We start from the raw sequence: 25,355 nt of genomic DNA on the forward strand, positions 1-25,355 counted from the left end.
TTTTTGGAGGAGAGACTGACTTGATTTGTAAATCGTGACTTAAAGCACACACCCACATAAAAAAACCCAGAAAGATCCTCAGTGAGATGGAGAGACACAATGGTTCCAACTATGGCCTCAAGGATTGTGGGAGGGCGCAGGACTGGGCAGTGTTTTGTTCTGTTGTACTTGGGGTCGCTATGAGTTGGAATCGACTTGACAGAACCTAACAACAACAATGTCATTACGTAACTGTGAATCCACTGAAAATCATGGCCCAACCAAGATGACACATAAACTTAACCATCACAAATTTCATTCGCCTTATTTGCATAGTCCTACCAAATCATTGTGTGGGCTTCACAAAGATTACGGCTTGAAGGGTCATATTAATTAATTCAGTGCACCACAATGGCAGACCATGTGGTCTGGGATTTCATCTTTTCCCAGCAGTTGATAATAGATTGCAGAGAAGTGAGAACTGGTATTTGATTTTTTTTTTTCTACTCACACTCTATACACAAAAATTAACTGAAAATGGATCAAGGACATAAATGCAAGAGTTAAAACTATAAAATGCTTAGAAGAAACATAGGTTTAAATCTTCATGACCTTGGATTATGCAATGGCTTCTGAGTTACGGTACCAAAAGCACAAACAACTAAGGAAAAAAAATTGATAAGCTGTTCTTCAATTTAATTAAAATAAAAACTTTGTACTTCAGAGGATACTATGAAGAAAGTGCAAAAAGAAGCCACAGAATAGGAGAAATTTTTTAGGACAATCTATTTGATAAAGGTCTTCTTCCAATTGGAGTCCAGTTAACTCTGACTCGTGGTGACCCCATGCGCATCAGAGTAGAACTCTGCTCCACAGGGTTTTCAATGGCTGATTTTCCAGAAGTAGATTGCCAGGTCTTTCTTCCCAGGTGTCTCTTGGGCCAAATGACCCAACTACAAAATATGCAAATGATTTTAATAGACATTCCTCCGAAGAAGATATACAAATGGCCTACAAGCACATGACAAGGTGACCAATATCTTTATCAGAATTCAAATCAAACCTACAAAAAAATACTATTTCATACCCACTGTTGTCGGTAGCTGCCAACTCTGACTCACCGTCGACTCAAGGCGACCTTATACAGCAGAAAGAGATGCTGTCACTACATATTATTAAAACCGTCAAAGAAACCTGTGGCTGCCAAGTGGATCCTGACTCATAGCGACTCTATAGGACAGAGTAGAACTGCCCCATATAGTTTCCAAAGAGCACCTGGTGGATACGAACTGCCGACCTTTTGGTTAGCAGCTATAGCACTTAACCACTACACCACCAGGGTTTCCTCCCGCTATTATACCAACCAAACCCGAACCATTTGCAGTGGAGTCGATTCCTACTCATAGTGCCCCTATAGGACAGAGTAGAACTGCCCCACAGTTTCCAAGGAGCGCTTGGTGGATTCAAACTGCGAACCTTGCAGCTGTAGCACTTAACCACTAAGCCACCTGGGTTTCCCCCCCCTTATTATATTGCTTATAAAATAAGAAAGCTAAAAAAATTAAGTTCTTTTGACAATTCCAGGTTTTCTGATAAAGGAAAGGAATGATTTAAATTTTTTGCTTACAGTAGTTGTGGGTGTGTGTAAAATATACCAAAAGACAAAAATAAAACTGTGTGCTTGGGTATTTCGAGCCCTGGTGGTGCAGTGATTAACAGAACAAAAGCGACCCTACGTACAAGAGAAGATATGTTGCTTGGTCCTGTGCCATCCGCAGTAGTAGGTACGTTTGAGTCCATGTGAAGCCACTGTTGTCAATTCACCTCGCTGAGGGTCTTCCCTTTTTTTGCTGACCCCCTAGTTTTCTGCATTACCAAGCATGACGTCCTCCTCCAGGGATTAAAAAGATTATCGTTGGTGCATATGTACTTACACACCAGTACCTTCTCCAGCTTTGTCCCCTGAAATTAATCTTTAGCTGTCCTTCTCCCCACTTCTGCCCCGCCCACATTCTCCCTTGCCTCCCGGGGTCCCGCGTTATCTCAGGCCCCGCCCCCGCGCCCTGATTGGCTGTTTGGTGGGAGGCTCTTTCCTTCGCTCCCTTTAGGTCGCGGTGCGGCGGGGTCTCTGCCAATCAGGGGGTAGTTTATTTCCGGAGTAAGATGGCTGCAGCACGAGTACTGAGAACATGGAACTGGAATGCCAGGCGGCTGGTAAGGAGGTTCGGGCAGATCTGAGATCGGGAAGGAATGGTTTATCCGGAGTCATCCGGGCGGGGTGTGTTACCTTCTCGTCATCTCGCTGCCCTGAGTGCTACGCCTCACGAAGGGCAGAGGTGACGGAGAGGTGGAGGGATATTTGCAAAAAGAGGGGCGGGGAGACGATCGCTCCGAAGAGCCACTCCTTCCCCTTAACCCGCGCGCTTCTGCCGACCCGGTGACCCTCCTGCTCCATCTGCATTTCGAGACCCCGCTAGCATTTCGCCCACCAGCCATTCACTGAGCACCTTCTAGGGGAGGGGCATTTTGAAAGGATATGGGAATAAAGGGATTTTTTTTTTTTTTATGTTCATTAAGCATTTATTGAGGACCCATATGTGTCAGACACTGGTGATAACGACCCTTACCCTGGGGGAATTTACAGTCTGGAGGAAGAGACCGAACAAGCAAAGAAAAACGCCACGGGTCCTTGCCTCCGAGGAGCTGAGAGGCTCAAGCTTCACTCTTTTGGCCTGTACTTTCTCTCCTATGTCCGCATTCCCTATTATTCCAACCCATTTATCACTAGTTCTACAAAACTCACCCCTGTCTCCTCTTCAACTCCCCACTTCTACACACACGATTTTGTTACCGACTACTGACCATCACTGAAATCATGCTCTTTCATTCTATTTGCACAGCGGTTTCTTTGTAAGTAAGCTTTCTCTAGACCTTCTTAAAGTAGTCTCCCCCTGATCTTACAAAATCTTTCAAGAGCCTGCTGTGTACCAGGTACTGTGCTAGGCACTGGACATACAATATGAATGAGACACCATCCCTCCCCTCTGAGAGCTTACAGCCCTGTGGTTCAGACAGTAGAGATTGTCAGAGATACATATTAACACAGCATGAGAAGTGCTATGAAGAGACATATAGCAGGAGACACCTACAATGGACCTGGGGGTAAGAGAAGTGTTCCCAGAGGATGCTGTATAACTTGACACTTGCCAAGGATGAATAGGAGGTAACTAGGAGAAGAGGGCTCTTCTGAGTCGCCCTAGTAGTATTGGCTTCTCTTTTGAGAGTTCTCTGTCCTTGGCTTCTGTGACACCAACTTACCAGTATTTTTCTTGCAACATCTTTGGCCACTTATTCTGAATCCCCTCCACTTTTCCTGCCCAGCTTTTAAATATTGGCCTTTCTAAGGGCTTTGACTTTGGCCCTCTGCACTTTTCATACTTCCTGGGTGATCTCATCCATACTTCTTTGGCTTCAGTTACCATCTGTATGCTTATTTGGGTTATTTGTTTCCTTTCCTGTATTTCTTTAGTCAGTCTGGCTAATGGTTTATCAATTTTGTTAATTTTTTCAAAGAACCAGCTTTTGGCTTTGTTAATTCTTTCAACTGTTTTTCTGTTCTCTAATTCATTTAGTTCAGCTCTAATTTTTATTACTTGTTTTCTTCTGGTGCCTGATGGATTTTTATGTTGCTAACTTTCTATTTGTTCAAGTTGTAGGGACGGTTCTCTGATTTTGGCTCTTTTGTATGTGCGCATCTATCGATATAAATTGACCTCTGAACACTGCTTTTGCTGTGTCCCAGAGGTTTTGATAGGAAGTATTTTCATTCTCGTTGCATTCTATGAATTTCTTTATCCCCTCCTTAATATCTTCTATAACTCAGTCTTTTTTCAGCAGGGTATTGTTCAGTTTCCAAGTATTTGATTTCTTTTCCCTAATTTTTCTGTTATTGATTTCCACTTTTATGGCCTTGTGGTCTGAGAAGATGCTTTGTAATATTTCGATGTTTTGGATTCTGCAAAGGTTTGTTTTATGACCTAATACGTGGTCTATTCTGGAGAATGTTCCATGTGCGCTAGAAAAAAAAGTATACTTTGCAGCAGTTGGGTGGAGTGTTCTGTATAAGTCTATGAGGTCAAATTGGTTGATTGTAGCAATTAGGTCTTCCGTGTCTCTCTTGAGCTTCTTACTGGAAATCCTGTCCTTCTCCGAAAGTGGTGTGTTGAAGTCTCCTACTATAATTGTGGAGGTGTCTGTCTCACTTTTCAGTTCTGTTAAAGTTTGTTGTATGTATCTTGCAGCCCTGTCATTGGGTGTGTAAATATTTAATATGGTTATATCTTCCTGGTCAATTGTCCCTTTTATCATTATGTAGTGTCCTTCTTTATCCTTTGTGGTGGATTCAACTTTAAAGCCTATTTTGTCAGAAATTAATATCGCTACTCCTGCTCTTTTTTGCTTGTTGTTTGCTTGATATATTTTTTTCCATCCTTTGAGTTTTAGTTTGTTTGTGTCTCTAAGTCTAAGGTGTGTCTCTTGTAGGCAGCATATAGACGGATCGTGTTTCTTTATCCAGTCTGAGACTCTCTGTCTCTTTATTGGTGCATTTAGTCCATTTACAGTCAGCGTAATTATAGATAAGTATGTGTTTGTGTTTAGTGCTGTCATTTTGATGCCTTTTTATGTGTGTTGTTGAAAATTTCATTTTTCCACTTTTTTGTGCTGAGATGTTTTTCTTTGTAAATTGTATGTTTCTCATTTTCATAGTATTTGACTTTATGTTTGATGAGTTGTTATGTTTTTCTTGGTTTTTATTTTGAGTTATGAAGTTGTTATACCTTCTAAGTAAAAACCTAACTTGTATTGTCCTATATTGCCTTGTTTCTCTCTCCATATGGCAGTTCTGTGCCTCCTGTATTTAGTCCCTCTTTTTGATTATTGTCATCTTTTACATATTGACTTTAATGATTCCCTGTTTTGAGCATTTTTTTCTTTTTAAAATTAATCTTAATTTGTTTTTGTGATTTCCCCATTTGAGTTGATATCAGGATGTTCTGTTCTGTGACCTTGTGTTGTGCTGGTATCTGATATTATTAATTTTCTGACCAAACAATTTCCTTTAGTATTTCTTGTAGCTTTGGTTTGGTTTTTGCAAATTCTCTAAGCTTGTGTTTATCTGTAAATGTTTTAATTTCGCCTTCATATTTGAGAGAGAGTTTTGCTGGATATATGATCCTTGGCTGGCAGTTTTTCTCCTTCAGGGCTCCATATATGTCATCCCATTGCCTTCTTGACTACATGGTTTCTGCTGAGTAATCTGAACTTATTCTTATTTATTCTCCTTTGTAGGAGACCTTTCTTTTATCCCTGGCTGCTTTTAAAATTTTCTGTTTATCTTTGGTTTTGGCAAGTTTGATGATAATATGTCTTGGTGATTTTCTTTTTGGATCAATGTTAAATGGGGTTCAATGAGCATCTTGGACAGGCATCCTTTTATCCTTTATGATGTCAGGGAAGTTGTCTGCCAACAGATCTTTAACTATTCTCTCTGTATTTTCTGTTATCCCTCCCTGTTCTGGGACTGCAATCACATGCAAGTTGTTATTCTTCATAGAGTCCCACATGATTCTTATGGTTTCTTCATTTTTTTAAATTCTTTTATCTGATTTTTTTTCAGCTATATTGGTGTCAATTCCCTACTCCTCCAGATCCCCCACCCTGCATTCCAGTTGCTCGAGTGTGCCCCTCTGACTTCCTATTGAGTTGTCTAATTCTGTAATTTTACTGTTAATCTTTTGGGTTTCTGAATGCTGTCTCTGAATGAATTCTTGCAGCTTATTAATTTTTCCACTATGTTCTTGAGTCATCTTTTTGAGTTCTTCAACTGCTTTATCAGTGTGTTCCTTGGCTTTTTGAGTAGATTGCCTTATTTCATTTCTGAGGTCATCCCTGATGTCTTGAAGCATTCTGTAAATTAGTTTTTTATATTCTGCATCTGGCAAATCCAGGATTGTATCTTCATTTGGGAAAGATTTTGATTCTTAGTTTGGGGAGTTGTGGAAGCAATCATGGTCTGCTTCTTTATGTGGTTTGATATCAACTGCTGTGTCCGAGCCATCTCTAAAATATTGTATTGATTTATTTTATATTTCCTCACTGAGTCTTATCTTGTTTTGTTTTCTTTCAATATATGTAGATGGGCTACTAGATTGCGCTGTCTTGATTGTTGTAGCCCTTGAATCACTTATGTCCTATTATCAGCTGGTTTGAGCTGTTACCACATATATAAGCGTAAGAGTCCATTCACGATTCTTGAGTAGAATCTGATTTTGGGTCATCAGGTGTGTGGTGCAGACTGTCACGTATCCACTTAGAGAAGTAGTGGTGATAGTTGTGTGCACCATGTTCTAGTAGCAGCAGAGTTTCATACTCCAGGGGGAGCAGGATGCTGACAGGCTTCCCCCAAGTGCCAGTGAGGTAGGTGTGTCTATTCCTAAAGCACTTTGGTGGGTGGGCTCTGCAGCTGTACCTTAGGCCCCCAGTGCAAGTACCTCTACCAGTTGGTAGGTTTCACCCTCCTTAGATCCCTAAGGCAGGAGGCTAGGTGGTCTGGGGGAGCTTCAGCCCTCAATTCCCTGTTGTGGGTCATTGAGGGCTCTGTTGAATACGCAGAGATATCAGACCTGGGAAACCTGTCTTTCCAGTAATCCGCTAAAATAGTTACAGTTAGATCTGTATCAGAATAGCCTTTGCATTATAATAGCCACCTTGTTCCCTGTAGGGATGAAAGCCCAAGACTGTGGATCACTTATGTTTGGCTGGAGCTGATTCTGTGTTTTTAGTCCAATTAGGGAAGGATTTTTGGTCCCTGGGTTTTTTTGTAGCTGCTTCTCTCAGGCCTGGAGAATGGGTTAGGCAAAGACCAAAAAAAAAAGAAAGAAAGAAAAGCTGCAGCGCACTTCACTGTCTGGCTCAGGAAATTCCAATGTTAATGAAGCTGCCTGGGAAGGGGAGGGGAGGGATCAGATAAATAGGAGAGAGCAGCACCCCGGAATATAGACAAAGTTACTTATCTTGCTTGGGATGACTGTTTTATCTGAGATTCCCGACGGGCGTGTTGACTGTGTGCTTTGGCTGGGTAGAGATTGCCCCGAGGGTCAGGCCCGCGTCCTGTGCTTGTGCTGTGTGAGAAGCCATGGTGAGTTCCTCCGCTCCCAGTCCAAAGCCCAGTGCCAAGGTTTCGCGGCTGGGACGCCGCACTCCAGGCTCCAAAACCAGTCGCTGCCTCCCGGCGACTTCTCCTCCTGTCAGCCGCGTCGCTGCGCTGCCTGTGTGCACTGGCTGGGCTTCCCCTGAGGTCACTTCTGGGGGCTAGGGCTGCGTCCCGTGTTTGTGCCGTCTTAGGATGCCACGCTCAGCTCCCCTGCACCCAGTCCAAAGCCCGGCACCAAGGTTTCCTGACTGGGACGCTGGCTCCAGGCTCCGAAAACAGTTGCTGCATCCCCGTGGTTGCTCGTTCTCAGTCTCTGTCACTCAGGTCAACTCTTTAGATCTGTGTTTGATGGTCAGGGTTCATAGATTGTCATGTATGTGATCGATTCACTTGTTTTTCCGAGTCTTTGTTGCAAGAGGGATCCGAGGTAGCTTCCACCTGGTCAGCCATCTTGGCCTCCACCATCTGTATGCTGATGATTCCTGAAGTTCCCCAGTCTTCACCCAGCTCTACTCCGGACCCATATAGCCATCTCACTACCTCCTGGAAATCTCCAATTACGTGTTTGTTGGGTATATTTTCAACAGCAAATAGTGAAAACCCAACTAATACGATAAATATCAGTACATACAAAGCAGCCCGAAGTTAGATGGCAGCTGACGTTGATTTAGAAGCTCATTCATTTTCAGGGTGGTGATTTTAGCCTTTGCCCTAGGGTCTGAAGAGGGCTGCTATAACTTATTTGTGTTCAAGCTGGGAAGGGAGGAAGGAGTTGTACTAGTCAGACGCTGACTACAGCTGTGTCTCATGGCTATTGCTAGCTTGGAAAAACTGGTCTTTAGCCATCTCACAGAATCTGCCATATGCCTCAAAGGTATATTAGACTCTATAGGCCCCAGAACCAAGGCTTCAGAACTAACTCTCAAAACTCTAGACTCCAGAACTAACTTCAAACCTGTTTCGCCTCTTTTGTTGATTCTAGTCTGTAAATCTCTCTATGATCTAATCACTTTTCTGTGCCCCTCACTGCAGGGATCTTGGGCCTGGTCAATATCATCTCTCACTTCCTAATTGAACTTTCTGTCACCAGTCTTGTCCTTCTCCAACCCATTCTTCATAGTGTATCCAGGATGGTCTTAAAAAGTAACCAAACCCAAACGAAACCCAGTGCCGTCGAGTCGATTCCGACTCATAGCGACCCTATAGGACAGAGTAGAACTGCCCCGTAGAGTTTCTAAGGAGCGCAAGGTGGGTTTGAACTGCTGACCCTTTGACTAGCAGCTGTAGCACTTAACCACTACGCCACCAGGGTTTCCTTATAAGGCACATATTTAATAACGTCAGCTCCTGAAAACTGCCCCTAGCATAATATCCAAATGACTCATAAGGCAGTTTATGATCTGGACCTTTCCTGTCTCTCAGGCTTCATTTCTTGCTAAAACTCATCCATTTCAACTTCCCGCTCTGACACCTCCTCCACTCTTACCCCACACTACGCCAGAGCTGATTGAACAACTTTAGTTAATTGAAAATATACTGTGGGCCATTTGACTCTAGACCTCTGTGCATGTATTTCCTCTGCTTTAAAGATTCTTGCCTTAGTCCCTATGGTGTTATCGGCAACTCACCTCTCTCATTGGATTTCTACTACTTCGGGTCTTACTTCAATGTAACTTTCTCCAGGTAGGTGCCCCTTCTTTGTGTTCCCTTTTTGTTTTTAGATGCCATCAAGTCTATTTTGACTCATAGTGACCCCATGTAACAGAATAGAACTGCCCCATAGGGTTTTCTAGGCTGCCTATCTTATAGTAGCAGTTTGCCGGGTCTTTGTTCCACGGAACTACTGGGTGGGTACAAGCTTCCAACCTTTTCGGTAATAGCTGAATGCTTAACCGTTGTTCCCCATTACAGCACTGTGTTATAATTGCCTGTTTACTTGTTTGTCTCTGTCATTGGACTGTATATTCCATAAGGAAATAAACTGTGTCTATTTTATGTTCTATATAATCCTCAGTGCCTGGCACATAAAAACCAAACCCAATGCCGTTGAGTCGATTCTGACTCATAGCGACCCTATAGATAGAGGTGCTCAATAAATATTTGAACAACTCAGTTAAAAAGTCTTTTTTTTTTTTTTAATTGTTCTTTAAGTGAGAGTTTACAAATCAGGTCAGTCTTTCATAAAAAACTTATACACACAAAATTATATATACAAAAACTTATATATACCTTGCTGTGTACTCCTCTTTGCTCTCGCCCTAATGAGACAGCACGCTCCTTCTCTCCAACCTGTATTGTCTGTGTCCATTCAGCCAGCTCCTGTCCCCCTCTTCCTTCTCATCTTGCCTACAGACAGGAGCTGCCCACATACTCTCATGTGTCTACTTGAGCCAAGAAGCTCACTCCTCACCAGTATCGTTTTCTTATAGTCCAGTCCAATCCTTGTCTGAAGAGTTGGCTTTGGGAATGGTTCCAGTCTTGGGCTAACAGAAAGTCGGGGGACCATGACCTCTAGGGTCCTTCTAGTCTCAGTCAGACTATTAAGTCTGGTCTTTTTACTAGAATTTGAGGTCTGCATCCCACTGTTCTCCTGCTCCATCAGGGATTCTCTGTTGTGTTCCCTGTCAGGGCAGTTATCGGTTTTAGCTGGGCACCATCTAGTTCTTCTGGTTTCTGGCTGATGTAGTCTCTGTTTTATGGGGCCCTTTCTATCTCTTGGGCTCATAATTACCTTGTGTCTTTGGTGTTCTTCTTTCTCGTTTGCTCCAGGTGGGCTGAGAGCAATTGATGCATCTTAGATGGGCGCTTGCTAGCATTTAAGACCCCAGATGCCACTCACCAAAGTGGGATGCAGAATGTTTCCTTAATACATTTTATTATGCCACTTGGCCTAGATGTCCTCTGAAGCCATGGTCCCCAGACCACCACCTCTGCTACTGTGGCCTTTGAAGTGTTCGGTTGTTTTCAGGAAACTTCTTTGCTTTTGGTTTGGTCCAGTTGTGCTGACCTCTCCTGTATTGTGTGTTGTTTTTCCCTTCACCTAAAATAGTTCTTGTCTATCATCTGTTTAGTGAATACCCTTTCCCTCCCTCGCTTCCCACCCTTGTTACCATCAAAGAATATTTTCGTCTGTGTTTAAACTATTTCTTGAATTCTTATAATAGTAGTCTCATACAATATTTGTCCTTTTGTAACTGCCTAATTTCACTCAGCATAATGCCTTCCAGATTTCTCTGTGTTATGAAATGTTTCATGGATTCATCGTTGTTATTTATCGTTGCATAGTATTCCATCATGTGAATATACCATAATTTATTTATCCATTCATCTGTTAATGGGCACCCTGGTTGCTTCCATCTTTTTGCTGTTGTAAACAGTGCTGCAGTGAACATGGGTGTGCATATATCTGTTCGTGTGAAGGCTCTTATTTCTCTAGGACATATTCCAAGGAGTGGGATTGCTGGATTGTATGGTAATTCTATTTCTAGCTTTTTAAGGAAGCGCCAAACCAGTTTCCAAAATGGTTGTACCATTTTACATTCCCATCAGCAGTGTGTAAGTGTTCCAGTGTCTCCACAACCTCTCCAACATTTATTATTTTGTGTTTTTTGGATTAATGCCAGCCTTGTTGGAGTGAAATGGTATCTCTTTGTAGTTTTGATTTGCATTTCTCTGATGGCTGATGATTGTGAGCATTTCCTCGTGTATCTGTTAGCTACCTGAATGTCTTCTTTGGTGAAATGTCTGTTTATATCCTTTGTCCATTTTTGAATTGCGTTATTTGTCCTTTTGTTGTTCAGTTTTTGCAGTATCATGTAGATTTCAGAGATTAGATGCTGATTGGAATTGTCATAGCCAAAATTTTTTTTCCCAGTCTATAGGTAATCTTTCTCCTCTTTTGGTGAAGTCTTTGGATGAGCATAGGTGTTTGATTTTTAGGAGTTCCTAGTTATCTAGTTTCTCTTCTGCTGTTTGTACATTGTTAGTAATGTTTTGTATTCTGCTTTTGCCATGTATTAGGGCTCCTAGCATTGTCCCTATTTTTTCTTCCATGTTCTTTATTGTTTTAGATTTGATATTTAGATCTCTGATCCATTTTGAGTTAGTTTTTGTGCATAGTGTGAGTTATGGGTCTTGTTTCATTTGTTTTGCAGATGGATATCCAGTTACGCCAGTGCCATTTGTTAAAGAGACTGTCTTTTCTCCATTTAACAGACTTTGGGCCTTTGTCAAATATATCAGCTGCTCATGTGTGGGTGGATTTATGTCTGGATTCTCAATTCTGTTCCATTTGTCTATGTATCTGTTGTTGTACCAGTACCTGGCTGTTTTGACTACTGTGGCAGTATGATAGGTTCTAAAGTCAGGTAGCGTGAGGCCTCCCACTTTTTTCTTCTTTTTTAGTAATGCTTTACTTCTCTGGGGCCTCTTTTAAAAAATAGTCTTTATTTGATCTGTTATAAAAAGTTACAAGCAACAAGAGGTCTCTTATCTAAGTACAGGTAGCCCCAGACTTACAGTGGTGTTCTGTTCTGATGACTCTGTAGTAAATTAGTTCGAATATAAGTTGAATACCTCATTTTTTTTTTAGCTTTCATATTATTGCCTTTTATTATCAGTATGTTTGTAAATCTGATCTTTATTTTTTTGGGGGGTTGGCATGAGAATAATAACATCAGCAAATTTGCTGCAACATTGTATGTAACACATGTTACTAATGATAAGATATACAGAAAAAAAAACAGGTCATAAGTGTGGCTCATTGTAACTCAAATACATCATAAGTCAGGGACTCCTGTAAATTATTAAGATAGTATTTTTATGTTGTTATTTACATTCCTCTGGGAGTCCCTGGGTGGTGCAAAGGGCTGAGTGCTTGACTACTAACTAGAAGGTTGGTGGTTAGAATCCGCTGAGAGGTGCCTTGGAAGAAAGGCCTAGGGGTCTGCCTCAGAAACGTCACAGCCTTGCACAGCCTATGCAGTACAGCTCTGCTCTGCAACAGTTGGGATCACCATGAGTCAGAATCGACTCAAAAGCTACTGGTTTGGCTTTTTGGTTTAGGGCCCCAGGATTTGACCCCTGATTGATTTATCATGTCATATTGAACTTTTCTGTTGTGTCCCTCTTCCTGCAGTAGCGTTTGAGTTCTTTTGATTTCTTGAACAGAAATACTTAAGAACCAATCTTCATAACTTCCTTGTCACTGTTGCCCTGTATTCTGGCTTTAGCCTAGATAATTTCATATTGTTTGTATTATGGTAAGGGTTGTACTGCCTTTAGGATAGACTTGAAATTCAACATATAAAATATAAAAGATCATTTATGAAATTTTTTACTCTTTTGTTTTTTCATCTCTAGATTTGTGTTCGTTATTTTCAAACATATGGTAGCATTCATGTTTTGAAGCCAAAATATGTGTGTTTCATCGGTCATCCTTCATTCAAGTATAGTCATCCACATCGGTTGCTGAAAACAACTGCTGGTAAGTGTAATTTCAAAATGGCATATGTAAAATAATGTTGTATTTTATCTTATTAAGTACTTTTTTTTTAGTAATGGATTTAAGAGTCAGGGAAGGAAGCTAGCTCTTTATTTTTACCCTTTTCCCTGCATCTATTCATTTTCATTTTGCATGCTTTCTTTTCCTCACCCCTTTCCCACATACTTTCCCTTAATAATCCTTGTATTTTTGTAATATTGTGGATGGGTTGTCTTGGGCCATCTTTTTTTACTCATCTAAGTGCAGTAGTCAGTATTGAGATAGTTTTCTCAGTCAAGATAAATTGTTTGTTGACTTAATAAAAGCATTTTCGTGTCCCTGTACTCATTTGTTTCATACAGTATTGTTTATTGGCCGAGGCACTTGATCTGTCATATTAAGATAGTGGGATGAAACCAACCTATTATTGCTGTTGTTAGGTGCTGTCAAGTTGGTTCTGACTCACAGCAACCCTATGCACATCAGAGTGAAACACTGCCCTTTTCTGCACCATCCTCAAAATCCTGGATGTGTTTGAGCCCATCGTTGTAGCGACTGTGTCAGTCCATGTCATTGAAGGTCTTCTGCTTTTTTTGCTGACCCTCTACTTTACCAAGCATGATATCTTTGTCCAGGGATAGGTCCCTCCTGATAGCGTGTCCAAAGTGCATAAGATGAAATCTTGCCATTTCTTTCTGGCTGTACTTCTTTCCATACACGTTTGTTCATTCTTTTGGCAGTCCATGGTGTGTTCAATATTCTTCACTTACACCATAATTCAAGGGCATCAATTCTTCCTTGGTTTTCCTTATTTGTTGTCCAGCTTTCTCATGCATATGAGGCGATTGAGAATATCATGGCTTGGGTCAGGCACACCTTAGTCCTTAAAGTGATATCTTTGCCTTTAACACTTCGAAGAGCTCTTTTGCAGCAGATTTGCCCAATGTGATTCGTTGTTTGATTTCTTGACTGCTGCTTCCAGTGGTGTTGATGGTGAATTCAAAGTAAAACCCTTGACAACTTCGATCTTTTCTCCATTTATCATGATGTTGCTTATTGGTTCAGTTGTGAGGATTTTTGTTTTTTTTATGTTGAGGTGTAATCTGTACTGAAGGCTGTAATCTTTGATCTCCATCAGTAAGTGCTTTAAGTCTTCTTCACTTTGAGCAAGCAAGGTTGTATCATCTGCATATCGCAGGTTGGTGTTGAATCTTCCTCCAATCCTGATGGCACATTCTTCTTTATATAGTCCACCTTCTCGAATTATTTGCTCAGCATACAGATTGAATAAATATGGTGAAAGGATATAACCATGACATACACCTTTCCTGGTTTTAAACGATGCAGTATCCCCTTTTTCTGTTAGAATGACTACTGCTTGGTCTGTGTACAGGCTACTCATGAGCACAATTAAGTGTTCTGGAATTTCTGTTCTTTGGAATGTTGTCCATAATTTGTTATGATCCATACAGTCGAATGTCTTTGCATAGTTAATAAAACACAGCTGAACATCTTTCTGGTATTCTCTTGCTTTCAGCCAAGATCCATCTGACATCAGCAATGATATCCCTCATTCCATACCCTCTTATAAGTCTGGCTTGAATTTCTGGCAGTTCCCTGTTGATGTATTGTTGCAACTGCTTTTGAATTATCTTTAGCAAAATTAAGCTTGCATGTGATATTAATGGTATTACTCAATAATTTCCACATTTTATTAGATGACTTTTCTTCGGAACAGGCACAAATACGTATCTCTTCCAGTCAGTTGGCCAGGTAGCTGTCTTCCAAATTTCTTGGCATAAACAAGTGGATGCTTCTAGCACTGCATCCATTTGTTGAAACATCTCAGTTGGTAGTCTGTCAATTCCTGGAGTCTGTTTCTCGCCAGTGCCTTCAGTGCAGCTTGGACTTCTTCCTTCAGTACCATCAGTTCTTGATCATATGCTACCTCCTGAAATGGCTGAGCGTCATTCAGTTCTTTTTGGTACTGTGACTCTTGTATTCCTTCCATCTTCTTTTGATGTTTCCTGCAGTGTTCAATTTTTTGTCCATAGAATCCTTCAATATTGCAGTTTGTGGTTTGAATTTTTTCTTCAGTTCTTTCAGCTTGAAAAATGCCAAGCATGTTCTTCCCTTTAGGTTTTCTAACTCCAGATCTTTGTACAATTTATTTAATACTTTACTGTGTCTTCTTGGGCCACCCTTGGAAATCTGTTCAGCTCTTTTACTTCATCATTTCTTCCATTTGCTTTTTTACGCTGCATTCAGGAGCAAGTTTCAGAGTCTCTTCTGACATCCATTTTGGTCTTTTCTTTCTTTCCTGTCTTCTAATGACTTTGATTTATTTGTGTGTAATATCCTTGATGTCACCCTACAACTCATCTGATCTTCAGTCTTTAGTGTTCAGTGCATCAAATCTATTTTTGAGATAATCTCTAAATTCAGGTGGGATATACTCAAGGTTATTACTTTGGCTTTCATGGACTTGTTTTAGTTTCCTTCAGCTTCAACTTAAACTTGCGTATGAGTGATTGATGGTCTGTTCCACAGCCTGCCCCTGGTCTTGTTCTGACTGGCCCAACATTGTTTGTTGGGTGAGTTACTTGATCTGTTACCTTAAGGTTGTGATGAAACCAGCATGAGGTGCTTCTAAATAGAAAGTCCCGTGGCTTTTACCATTTAAGTACCTTTTCCCCAAATATTTAGGAACAGCTCTCTAGAAACCTGTTACTTGACAAGAGGCCATTGGCTTTGTCTAACCTCTGTAAAGACCTTCCCTGGTGGCATAGTGGTTAAGTGCTACAGCTACTAACAAAATAGTCAGCAGTTCAGGTCCACCAGCTGCTCCTTGGAACCTCTGTGGGGCAGTTCTACTCTGTCCTATAGGGTTGCTATGAGTTGCAATCAACTTGATGGTAACTCATTTGGTTTTTTGGTTTTTGTAAACAACTTGACACCTTAAGTATTAGATTTGGAAAGGGCACTAAAATTTTTTTTTCTGATGATCTGTTTGGAAATCTGACGACCTATTCAGAGCTATGATAAAGAATGCAGGACTTCTGTTATATCATTAAGCTTTTGATAGATACGTTATCTGTGCTTGTATTGAAAAAAAGCAGATTTGCTGGAAGGCCTCACCCTTGAGCTCTGTCTTCTACGCCTTTTATGTCATCCTCCACAACAACCTTTGTAAACCTTACCTTCACTACTTTTAGAAATTTCTATTTTTAAAAGTTGATCTTTTATTTTTACTTCCTAGAGATAACTGAGGGGAGAAATTCAGAAATTCCCAACTTCCTCCTCCATCCTCTAAACATTTATCATGAGTCTTGAGTTCTTGGCTGTGCTGATTCCAGGCTACTTGGGTTTCTGGTCTACTAATTACTAGCCATGTAACTTTGACAAGTTACTTAATTTCTGTGTAATCATCTGGATAATAAGAGTAATCATAGTATCTATGTCATTGGATTGTTGTGAGAATTCATTCAACAACAAATATTTGTTGATCACCTACTAGTATATGCCTAAGGACTGCTCTATTTGCTTGGGATGTATCAGTGAACAAAACAAAGATCCTTACACTTGAGTGGATTAAATAAATTAGAAGATGTGGAGAAGTACTTAGACAACACATATTTTCTCTGGCTACCCCTTATTCTTTTTTAAAGACTCCTTTTCCTCTACTTCTTTCTTAAAAATTTTTCTCCCATTTTTTCATAAGACCCCTAAAATTTAAATTTTTGATGGTTATACTTTGAAGAGGAAATCCTGGTGATGACGTAGTTAAGAGCTATGGTGGCTAACCAAAAGGTTGGCGGTTTGAATCCACCAGGAGCTTCTTGGAAACTCTATGGGGCAGTTCTACTCTGTCCTGTAGGGTCACTGTGAGTCGGAATCAACTCAACGGCAATAGGTTTTTTTTAAATACTCTTGAGAATTATGCTATTTTTGTATCTGAACAATGGAATAATTTCTGCCTATGCTCAAGAACATTTTCTAATTTTATTTAAAAAAATTTTTTTATTGCACTTTAGACGAAGGTTTACGAAACAAACTAGTTTCTCGTTAAACAGTCAGTACACACATTGTTCTATGACATTGGTTAACAACCCCACGGCATATCAACCCTCTCCCTTCTCTACCTTGGGTTCACTATTGTCAGCTTTCCTGATCTCTCCTGCCTTCTAGTCCTTGCCCCTGGGGTGGTGTGCCCCTTTAGTCTCGTTTTGTTTTATGGGCCTGTCCAATCTTTGGCCTAAGGGTGAACTTCAGGAGTGACTTTGTTACTGAGCTGAAAGGGTGTCCGGGGTCCATACTCTCAGGGTTTCTCCAGTCTCTATCAGGCCAGCAAGTCTGGTCTTTCTTTTTGAGTTACGGTTTTGTTCTACATTTTTCTCCAGCTCTGTCCAGGACCCTCTCTTCTGATCCTTGTTAGCGCAGTCAGTGGTGGTAGACGGGCACCATCTAGTTGTACTGGACTCAGTCTGGTGGAGGCTGTGGTAGATGTGATCCATTAGTACTTTGCACTAATCCTTCCCTTGTACCTTTAGTTTTCTTTGTTCTTTCTTGCTCCAGAACGGGTGAGACCAGTGGAATATCCTAGATGGCCACCCACAGGCTTTTAAGACCGCAGGTGCTACTCACCAAAGTAGATTGTAGAACATTTTCTTTATAAACTATGTTATGCCAATTGAGCTAGATGTTCCCCAAGACCATGGTACCCACAATCCTCAGCCCAGCAATTCGGTCCTTCAGGGAGTTTGGATGTGTCTATGGAGCTTCCATGTCCTTGCCTTATACAAGTTGTGCTGGCTTCCCCAGTATTGTGTATTGCCTTACCATTCACCCAAGTTACCACTTATCTATTGCTTATTTAGTGTTTTTCTGTCCCCACCCCTCTCCTCCCTCATAACCATCAAAGATTGTTTCTTGTTGTGTGTAAACCTTCTCATGAGTTTTTAAAGTAATGGTCTCATACAATATTTGTCCTTTTGTAATTGACTTATTTCACTCAGCATAATGTCCTCCAGATTCATCCATGTTATGAGATGTTTCACAGATTCATCATTGTTCTTTATCGTTGCGTAATACTCAGTTGTCTGTGTGTACCACAGTTCGTTTATCCATTCATCTGTCGATGGGCATCTAGGTTTTTCCATCTTTTTGCCACTGTGAACAATGCTGCAATGAACATGGGCGTGCATGTGTCTATTCATGTGACGACTCTTATTTCTCTAGGATATATTCCTAGAAGTAGGATTGCTGGATCATATGATATTTCTATTTCTAGCTTTCTAAAGAAGCGCCATATCATTTTCCAAAATGGATGTATCGTTTTGCATTCCCACCAGCAGTGCGTAAGAGTTCCGATCTCCCTGCAACCTCTCCAATATTTGTTATTTCCTGTTTTTTCAATTTGTGCCAGTGATACCTGGATGAGATGGTATCTCTTTGTGGTTTTGATTTGCATTTCTCTAATGGTTAGTGATCTCGAGCATTTCCTCATGTGTCTATTGGCCGGTTGAATATCTTCTTTGGTGAAGTGTCTGTTTGTTTCCTTTGCCCTTTTTTAATTGGATTGTTTGTTTTTTCGTTGTGGAGGTGTTGGATTTTCTTGTAGATTTTAGAGATTAGACCTTTGTCTGATTTGCCATAGCCAGAAACTTCTTCCCAGTCTGTAGGTTCTCTTTTTATTCTTTTAGTGGTCTTTTTTTTTTTAAAAAATTTTTATTGAGCTTTAAGTGAACATTTACAAATCAAGTCAGTCTGTCACATATAAGCTTATATACACCTTACTCCATACTCCCACTTACTCTCCCCCTAATGAGTCAGCCCTTCCAGTCTCTCCTTTCGTGACAATTTTGCCAGTTTCTAACCGTCTCTACCCTCCTATCTCCCCTCCAGACAGGAAATGCCAACAGAGTCTCAAGTGTCCACCTGATACAAGTAGCTCACTCTTCATCAGCATCTCTCTCCAACCCATTGTCCAGTCCCTTCCATGTCTGATGGGTTGTCTTCAGGAATGGTTCCTGTCCTGGGCCAACAACAGGTTTGGGGACCATGACTGCCGGGATTCCTCTAGTCTCAGTCAGACCATGAAGTATGGTCTTTTTATGAGAGTTTGGGGTCTGCATCCCACTGCTCTCCTGCTCCCTCAGGGGTTCTCTGTTGTGCTCCCTGTCAGGGCAGTCATCGGTTGTGGCCGGGCACCATCTAGTTCTTCTGATCTCAGGATGATGTAAGTCTCTGGTTCATGTGGCCCTTTCTGTCTCTTGGGCTCATACTTATCGTGTGACCTTGGTGTTCTTCATTCTCTTTTGATCCAGGTGGGTTGAGACCAATTGATGCATCTTAGATGGCCGCTTGTTAGCATTTAAGACCCCAGACGCCACATTTCAAAGTGGGATGCAGAATGTTTTCACAATAGAATTATTTTGCCAATTGAGTTAGAAGTCGCCTTAAGCCATAGTCCCCAAACCCCTACCCTTACTCCGCTGACCTTTGAAGCATTCAGTTTATCCCGGAAACTTCTTTGCTTTTGGTCCAGTCCAGTTGAGCTGACCTTCATTGTATTGAGTATTGTCCATCCCTTCACCTAAAGTAGTTCTTATCTACTAACTAATCAGTAAATAACCCTCTCCCACCCTCCCTCCCCCCCGCTGTGTAACCACAAAAGTATGTGTTTTTCTCAGTTGATAGTGTTTCTCAAGATCTTATAATAGTGGTCTTATACAATATTTGTCCTTTTGCCTCTGACTAATTTCGCTCAGCATCATGCCTTCCAGGTTCCTCCATGTTATGAAATGGTTCACAGGTTCGTCACTGTTCTTTATCGATGCATAGTATTCCCTTGTGTGAATATATCACAATTTATTTAACCATTCATCCGTTGATGGACACCTTGGTTGCTTCCAGCTTTTTGCTGTTGTAAACAGAGCTGCAATAAACATGGGTGTGCTTACATCTGTTTGTGTGAAGGCTCTTATTTCTCTAGGGTATATTCCGAGGAGTGGGATTTCTGGGTTGTATGGTAGTTCTATTTCTAACTGTTTAAGAAAACGCCAGATAGATTTCCAAAGTGGTTGTACCATTTTACATTCCCACCAGCAGTGTATAAGAGTTCCAATCTCTCCACAGCCTCTCCAACATTTATTATTTTGTGTTTTTTGGATTAATGCCAACCTTGTTGGAATGAGTTGGAATCTCATCATAGTTTTAATTTGCATTTCTCTAATGGCTAATGATCCAGAGCATTTTCTCATGTATCTGTTAGCTGCCTGAATATCTTCTTTAGTGAAGTGCGTGTTCATATCCTTTGCCCACTTCTTGATTGGGTTGTTTGTCTTTTTGTGGTTGAGTTTTAACAGAATCATACAGATTTTAGAGATCAGGCGCTGGTTGGAGATGTCATAGCTGAAAATTGTTTCCCAGTCTGTAGGTGGTCTTTTTACTCTTTTGGTGAAGTCTTTAGATGAGCATAAGTGTTTGATTTTTAGGAGCTCCCAGTTATCTGGTTTCTCTTCATCATTTTTGGTAATGTTTTGCATTCTGTTTATGCCTTGTATTAGGGCTCCTAAGGTTGTCCCTATTTTTTCTTCCATGATCTTTATCGTTTTAGTCTTTATGTTTAGGTCTTTGATCCACTTGGAGTTAGTTTTTGTGCATGGTGTGAGGTATGGGTCCTTTTTCATTTTTTTACGAATGGATATCCAGTTATGCCAGCACCATTTGTTAAAAAGACTATCTTTTCCCCAATTAACTGACACTGGGCCTTTGTCAAATATCAGCTGCTCATCCATGGATGGATTTATATCTGGGTTCTCAATTCTGTTCCATTGGTCTATGTGCCCGTTGTTGTACCAGTACCAGGCTGTTTTGACTACTGTGGCTGTATAATAGGTTCTAAAATCAGGTAGAGTGAGGCCTCCCACTTTCTTCTTCTTTTTCAGTAATGCTTTACTTATCCGAGGCTTCTTCCCCTTCCATATGAAGTTGGTGATTTGTTTCTCCATCACATTAAAAAATGACATTGGAATTTGGATCGGAATTGCATTGTATGTATAAATGGCTTTTGGTAGAATAGACATTTTTACTATGTTAAGTCTTCCTATCCATGAGCAAGGTATGTTTTTCCACTTAAGTAGGTCCTTTTTAGTTTCTTGTAGTAGTACTTTGTAGTTTTCTTTATATAGGTCTTTTACATCTTTGGTTACGATTTATTCCTAAGTATTTATCTTCTTGGGGGCTACTGTGAATGGTATTGATTTGGTTATTTCCTCTTCAATGTTCTTTTTGTTGATGTAGAGGAATCCAAGTGATTTTTGTATGTTTATCTTATTTTTTTAATTTATCTTCTTGGGGGCTACTGTGAATGGTATTGATTTGGTTATTTCCTCTTCAATGTTCTTTTTGTTGATGTAGAGGAATCCAAGTGATTTTTGTATGTTTATCTTATAACCTGAGACTCTGCCAAACTCTTCTATTAGTTTCAGTAGTTTTCTGGAGGATATCTTTAGGGTTTTCTGTGTGTAAGATCATGTCATCTGCAAATAGAGATAATTTTACTTCTTCCTTGCCAATCCGGATGCCCTTTATTTCTTTGTCTAGCCTAATTGCTCTGGCTAGGACCTCTAGCACAATGTTGAATAAGAGCGGTGATAAAGGGCATCCTTGTCTGGTTCCCGTTCTCAAGGGAAATGGTTTCAGGCTCTCTCCATTTAGAGTGATGTTGGCTGTTGGCTTTGTATAGATACCCTTTATCATGTTGAGGAATTTTTCTTCAATTCCTATTTTGCTGAGAATTTTTATCATAAACGGGTGTTGGACTTTGTCAAATGCCTTTTCTGCATCAATTGATAAGATCATGTGGTTTTTGTCTTTTGTTTTATTTATATGGTGGATTACATTAACATTTTTTCTAATATTAAACCAGCCTTGCATACCTGGTATAAATCCCACTTGGTTGTGGTGGATTATTTGTTTGATATGTTGTTGAATTCTATTGGCTAGAATTTTGTTGAGGATTTTTGCATCTATGTTCATGAGGGATATAGGTCTGTAATTTTCTTTTTTTGTGGTTTCTTTACCTGGTTTTGGTATCAGGGATATGGTGGCTTCATAGAATGAGTTAGGTAGTATTCCATCATTTTCTATGCTCTGAAATAGCTTTAGTAGTAGTGGTGTTAACTCTTCTCTGAAAGTTTGGTAGAACTCTGCAGTAAAGCCATCCGGGCCAGGGCTTTTTTTTGTTGGGAGTTTTTTGATTACCGTTTCAATCTCTCTTTTTTGTTATGGATCTATTTAGTTGTTCTACTTCTGATTGTGGTAGTTTAGGTAGGTAGTGTTTTTCTAGGAATTCATCCATTTCTTCTAGGCTTGCAAATTTGTTATAGTACAATTTTTCTAAATAATCTGATATGATTCTTTTAATTTCAGCTGGATCTGTTGTGATGTGGCCCATCTTGTTTCTTATTCGGGTTATTTGTTTCCTTTCCTGTATTTCTTTAGTCAGTCTGGCCAATGGTTTATCAATTTTGTCAATTTTTTCAAAGAACCAGCTTTTGGCTTTGTTAATTCTTTCAATTGTTTTCCTGTTCTCTAATTCATTTAGTTCAGTTCTAATTTTTATCATTTGTTTTCTTCTGATGCCTGATGGATTCTTTTGTTGCTCACTTTCTATTTGTTCAAGTTGTAGGGAGAGTTCTCTGATTTTGCCTCTTTCTTTATGTATGTGTGTGTTTATCGATATACATTGACCTCTGAGCACTGCTTTTGCTGTGTCCCAGAGGTTTTGATAGGAAGTGTTTTCATTCTCGTTGCATTCTATGAATTTCTTTATGCCCTCCTCGATGTCTTCTATAACCCAGTCTTTTTTGAGCAGGGTATTGTTCAGTTTCCAAGTATTTGATTTCTTTTCCCTAATTTTTCTGTTATTGATTTCCACTTTTATGGCCTTGTGGTCTGAGAAGATGCTTTGTAATATTTCGATGTTTTGGATTCTGCAAAGGTTTGTTTTATGACCTAATACGTGGTCTATTCTGGAGAATGTTCCATGTGCGCTAGGAAAAAAAGTATACTTTGCAGCAGTTGGGTGGAGTGTTCTGTATAAGTCAATGAGGTCAAGTTGGTTGATTGTAGCAATTAGGTCTTCCGTGTCTCTATTGAGCTTCTTACTGGAAGTCCTGTCCTTCTCCGAAAGTGGTGTGTTGAAGTCTCCTACTATAATTGTGGAGGTGTCTATCTCACTTTTCAGTTCTGTTAAAGTTTGTTTTATGTATCTTGCAGCCCTGTCATTGGGTGCATAAATATTTAATATGGTTATATATTCCTGGCCAATTGTCCCTTTTATCATTATGTAGTGTCCTTCTTTATCCTTTGTGGTGGATTTAACTTTAAAGTCTATTTTGTCAGAAATTAATATCGCTACTCCTGCTCTTTTTTGCTTATTGTTTGCCTGATATATTTTTTTTCCTTCCTTTGAGTTTTAGTTTGTGTCTCTAAGTCTAAGGTGTGTCTCTTGTAGGCAGCATATAGACGGATCGTGTCTCTTTATCCAGTCTGAGACTCTCCGTCTCTTTATTGGTGCGTTTAGTCCATTTACATTCAGCGTAATTATAGATAAGTATGTGTTCGGTGCTGTCATTTTGATGCCTTTTTGTGTGTGTTGTTGACAATTTCATTTTTCCACTTACTTTTTTGTGCTGAGACGTTTTTCTTTGTAAATTGTGTGTTCCTCATTTTCATAGTATTTGACTTTATGTTTGCTGAGTTGTTATGTTTTTCTTGATTTTTATTTTGAGTTATGGAGTTGTTATACCTCTTTGTGGTTACCTTAGTATTTACCGCTATTTTTCTAAGTAAAAACCTAACTTGTATTGTCCTATATCGCCTTGTATCCCTCTCCATATGGCAGTTCTATGCCACCTGTATTTAGTCCCTCTTTTTGATTATTGTGATCCTTTACATATTGACTTCAATGATTCCCTGTTTTGAGAGGTTTTTTTTTTTTTTTTTAATCTTAATTTGTTTTTGTGATTTCTCTGTTTGAATTGAAACCAGGATGCTCTGTTCTGTGACCTTGTGTTGTGTTGATAATATTGGTTTTCTGACCAAATAATTTCCTTTAGTATTTCTTGTAGCTTTGGTTTGGTTTTTGCAAATTCTCTAAGCTTGTGTTTATCTGTAAATGTCTTAATTTCGCCTTCATATTTGAGAGAGAGTTTTGCTGGATATATGATACTTGGCTGGCAGTTTTTCTCCTTCAGTGCTCTATATATGTCATTCCATTGCCTTCTTGACTGCATGGTTTCTGCTGAGTAGTCTGAATTTATTGATTGTCCTTTGTAGGAGACCTTTCTTTTATCCCTGGCTGGTTTTAAAATTTTCTCTTTATCTTTGGTTTTGGCAAGTTTGATGATAATATGTCTTGGTGATTTTCTTTTTGGATCAATGTTAAATGGGCTTCGATGAGCATCTTGGATAGATATCCTTTTGTCTTTCATGATGTCGGGGAAGTTTTCTGCCAACAGATCTGCAACTATTCTCTCTGTGTTTTCTGTTATCCCACCCTGTTCTGGGACTCCAATCACAGGCACGTTATTCTTCTTGATAGAGTCCCACATGATTCTTAGGGTTTCTTCATTTTTTTTAATTCTTTTATCTGATTTTTTTTCAGCTATATTGGTATCAATTCCCTGGTCCTCCAGATTTCCCAGTCTGCATTCTAATTGCTCGAGTCTGCTCCTCTGACTTCCTATTGCGTTGTCTAATTCTGTAATTTTATTGTTAATCTTTTGGATTTCTGAATGCTGTGTCTCTATGGATTCTTGCAACTTATTAGTTTTTCCACTATGTTCTTGAATAATCTTTTTGAGTTCTTCAACTGTTTTATCAGTGTGTTCCTTGGCTTTTTCTGTAGATTGCCTTATTTCATTTCTGCGGTCATCCCTGATGTCTTGAAGCATTCTGTAAATTAGTTTTTTTTATATTCTGTATCTGGCCATTCCAGGATTGTGTCTTCATTTGGGAAAGATTTTGATTCTTTAGTTTGGGAAGTTGTAGAAGCAATCATGGTCTGCTTCTTTACGTGGTTTGATATCGACTGCTGTCTCCGAGCTATCACTAAGATATTGTAGTGATTTATTCTATATTTGCTCACTGAGTCTTATCTTGTTTTGTTTTCTTTCAATATACGTAGATGGGCTACTAGATTGCGCTGTCTTTGATTGTTGTAGCCCTTGACTCACTTATGTCCTATTACCAGCTGGTTTGGGCTGATACCAGATATATAAGCCTAAGAGTCCATTCACTATTCTTGAGTAGAATCTGATTTGGGGTCATCAAGTGTGTGGTACAGGCTGTCACCTATCCACCTCGAGAAGTAGTGGTGATAGTTGTGTGCCCCAGATTCTAGTAGCAGCAGGGGTTCACACTCCAGGGGGAGCAGGATGCTGACAGGCTTCCCCCAAGTGCCAGTGAGGTAGGTGTGTCTCTATTCCTAAAGCACTTTGGTGGGTGGGCTTTGCAGCTGTACCTTAGGCCCCCAGTGCAAGTACCTCTACCGATTGGTAGGTTTCACCCTCCTTAGACCCCTAAGGCAGGAGGCTAGCTGGTCTGGGGGGAGTTTCAGCCCTCAGTTCCCTGTTGTGGGTCAGTGAGGGCTCTGTTGAATGAGCAGAGATA

General features: G+C 40.1%; 1 protein-coding gene across 3 annotated transcripts in view; it reads left to right on the plus strand.

The window, feature by feature from the left end:
- The first annotated feature begins 2,062 nt into the window (after positions 1–2,062).
- Positions 2,063–25,355, plus strand: part of DBT (dihydrolipoamide branched chain transacylase E2) — an 81,852-nt gene continuing 58,559 nt past the window's right edge. For 2 of the 3 annotated variants that reach the window (XM_023547413.2, XM_010589507.3), the window contains exons 1-2: positions 2,063–2,193; positions 12,554–12,677. In XM_023547413.2, the coding sequence (XP_023403181.1) occupies positions 2,143–2,193; positions 12,554–12,677 (175 nt within the window). In that variant the 5' untranslated portion in view covers positions 2,063–2,142. Of the gene's footprint in view, positions 2,194–12,553; positions 12,678–25,355 lie in introns of those variants that run through there. The other variant, XM_064282491.1, reaches the window with a different exon arrangement.

This window comes from Loxodonta africana, chromosome 3 (genome assembly GCF_030014295.1).
Source record: "Loxodonta africana isolate mLoxAfr1 chromosome 3, mLoxAfr1.hap2, whole genome shotgun sequence".
In the NCBI taxonomy this organism is placed as follows: domain Eukaryota; kingdom Metazoa; phylum Chordata; class Mammalia; order Proboscidea; family Elephantidae; genus Loxodonta; species Loxodonta africana.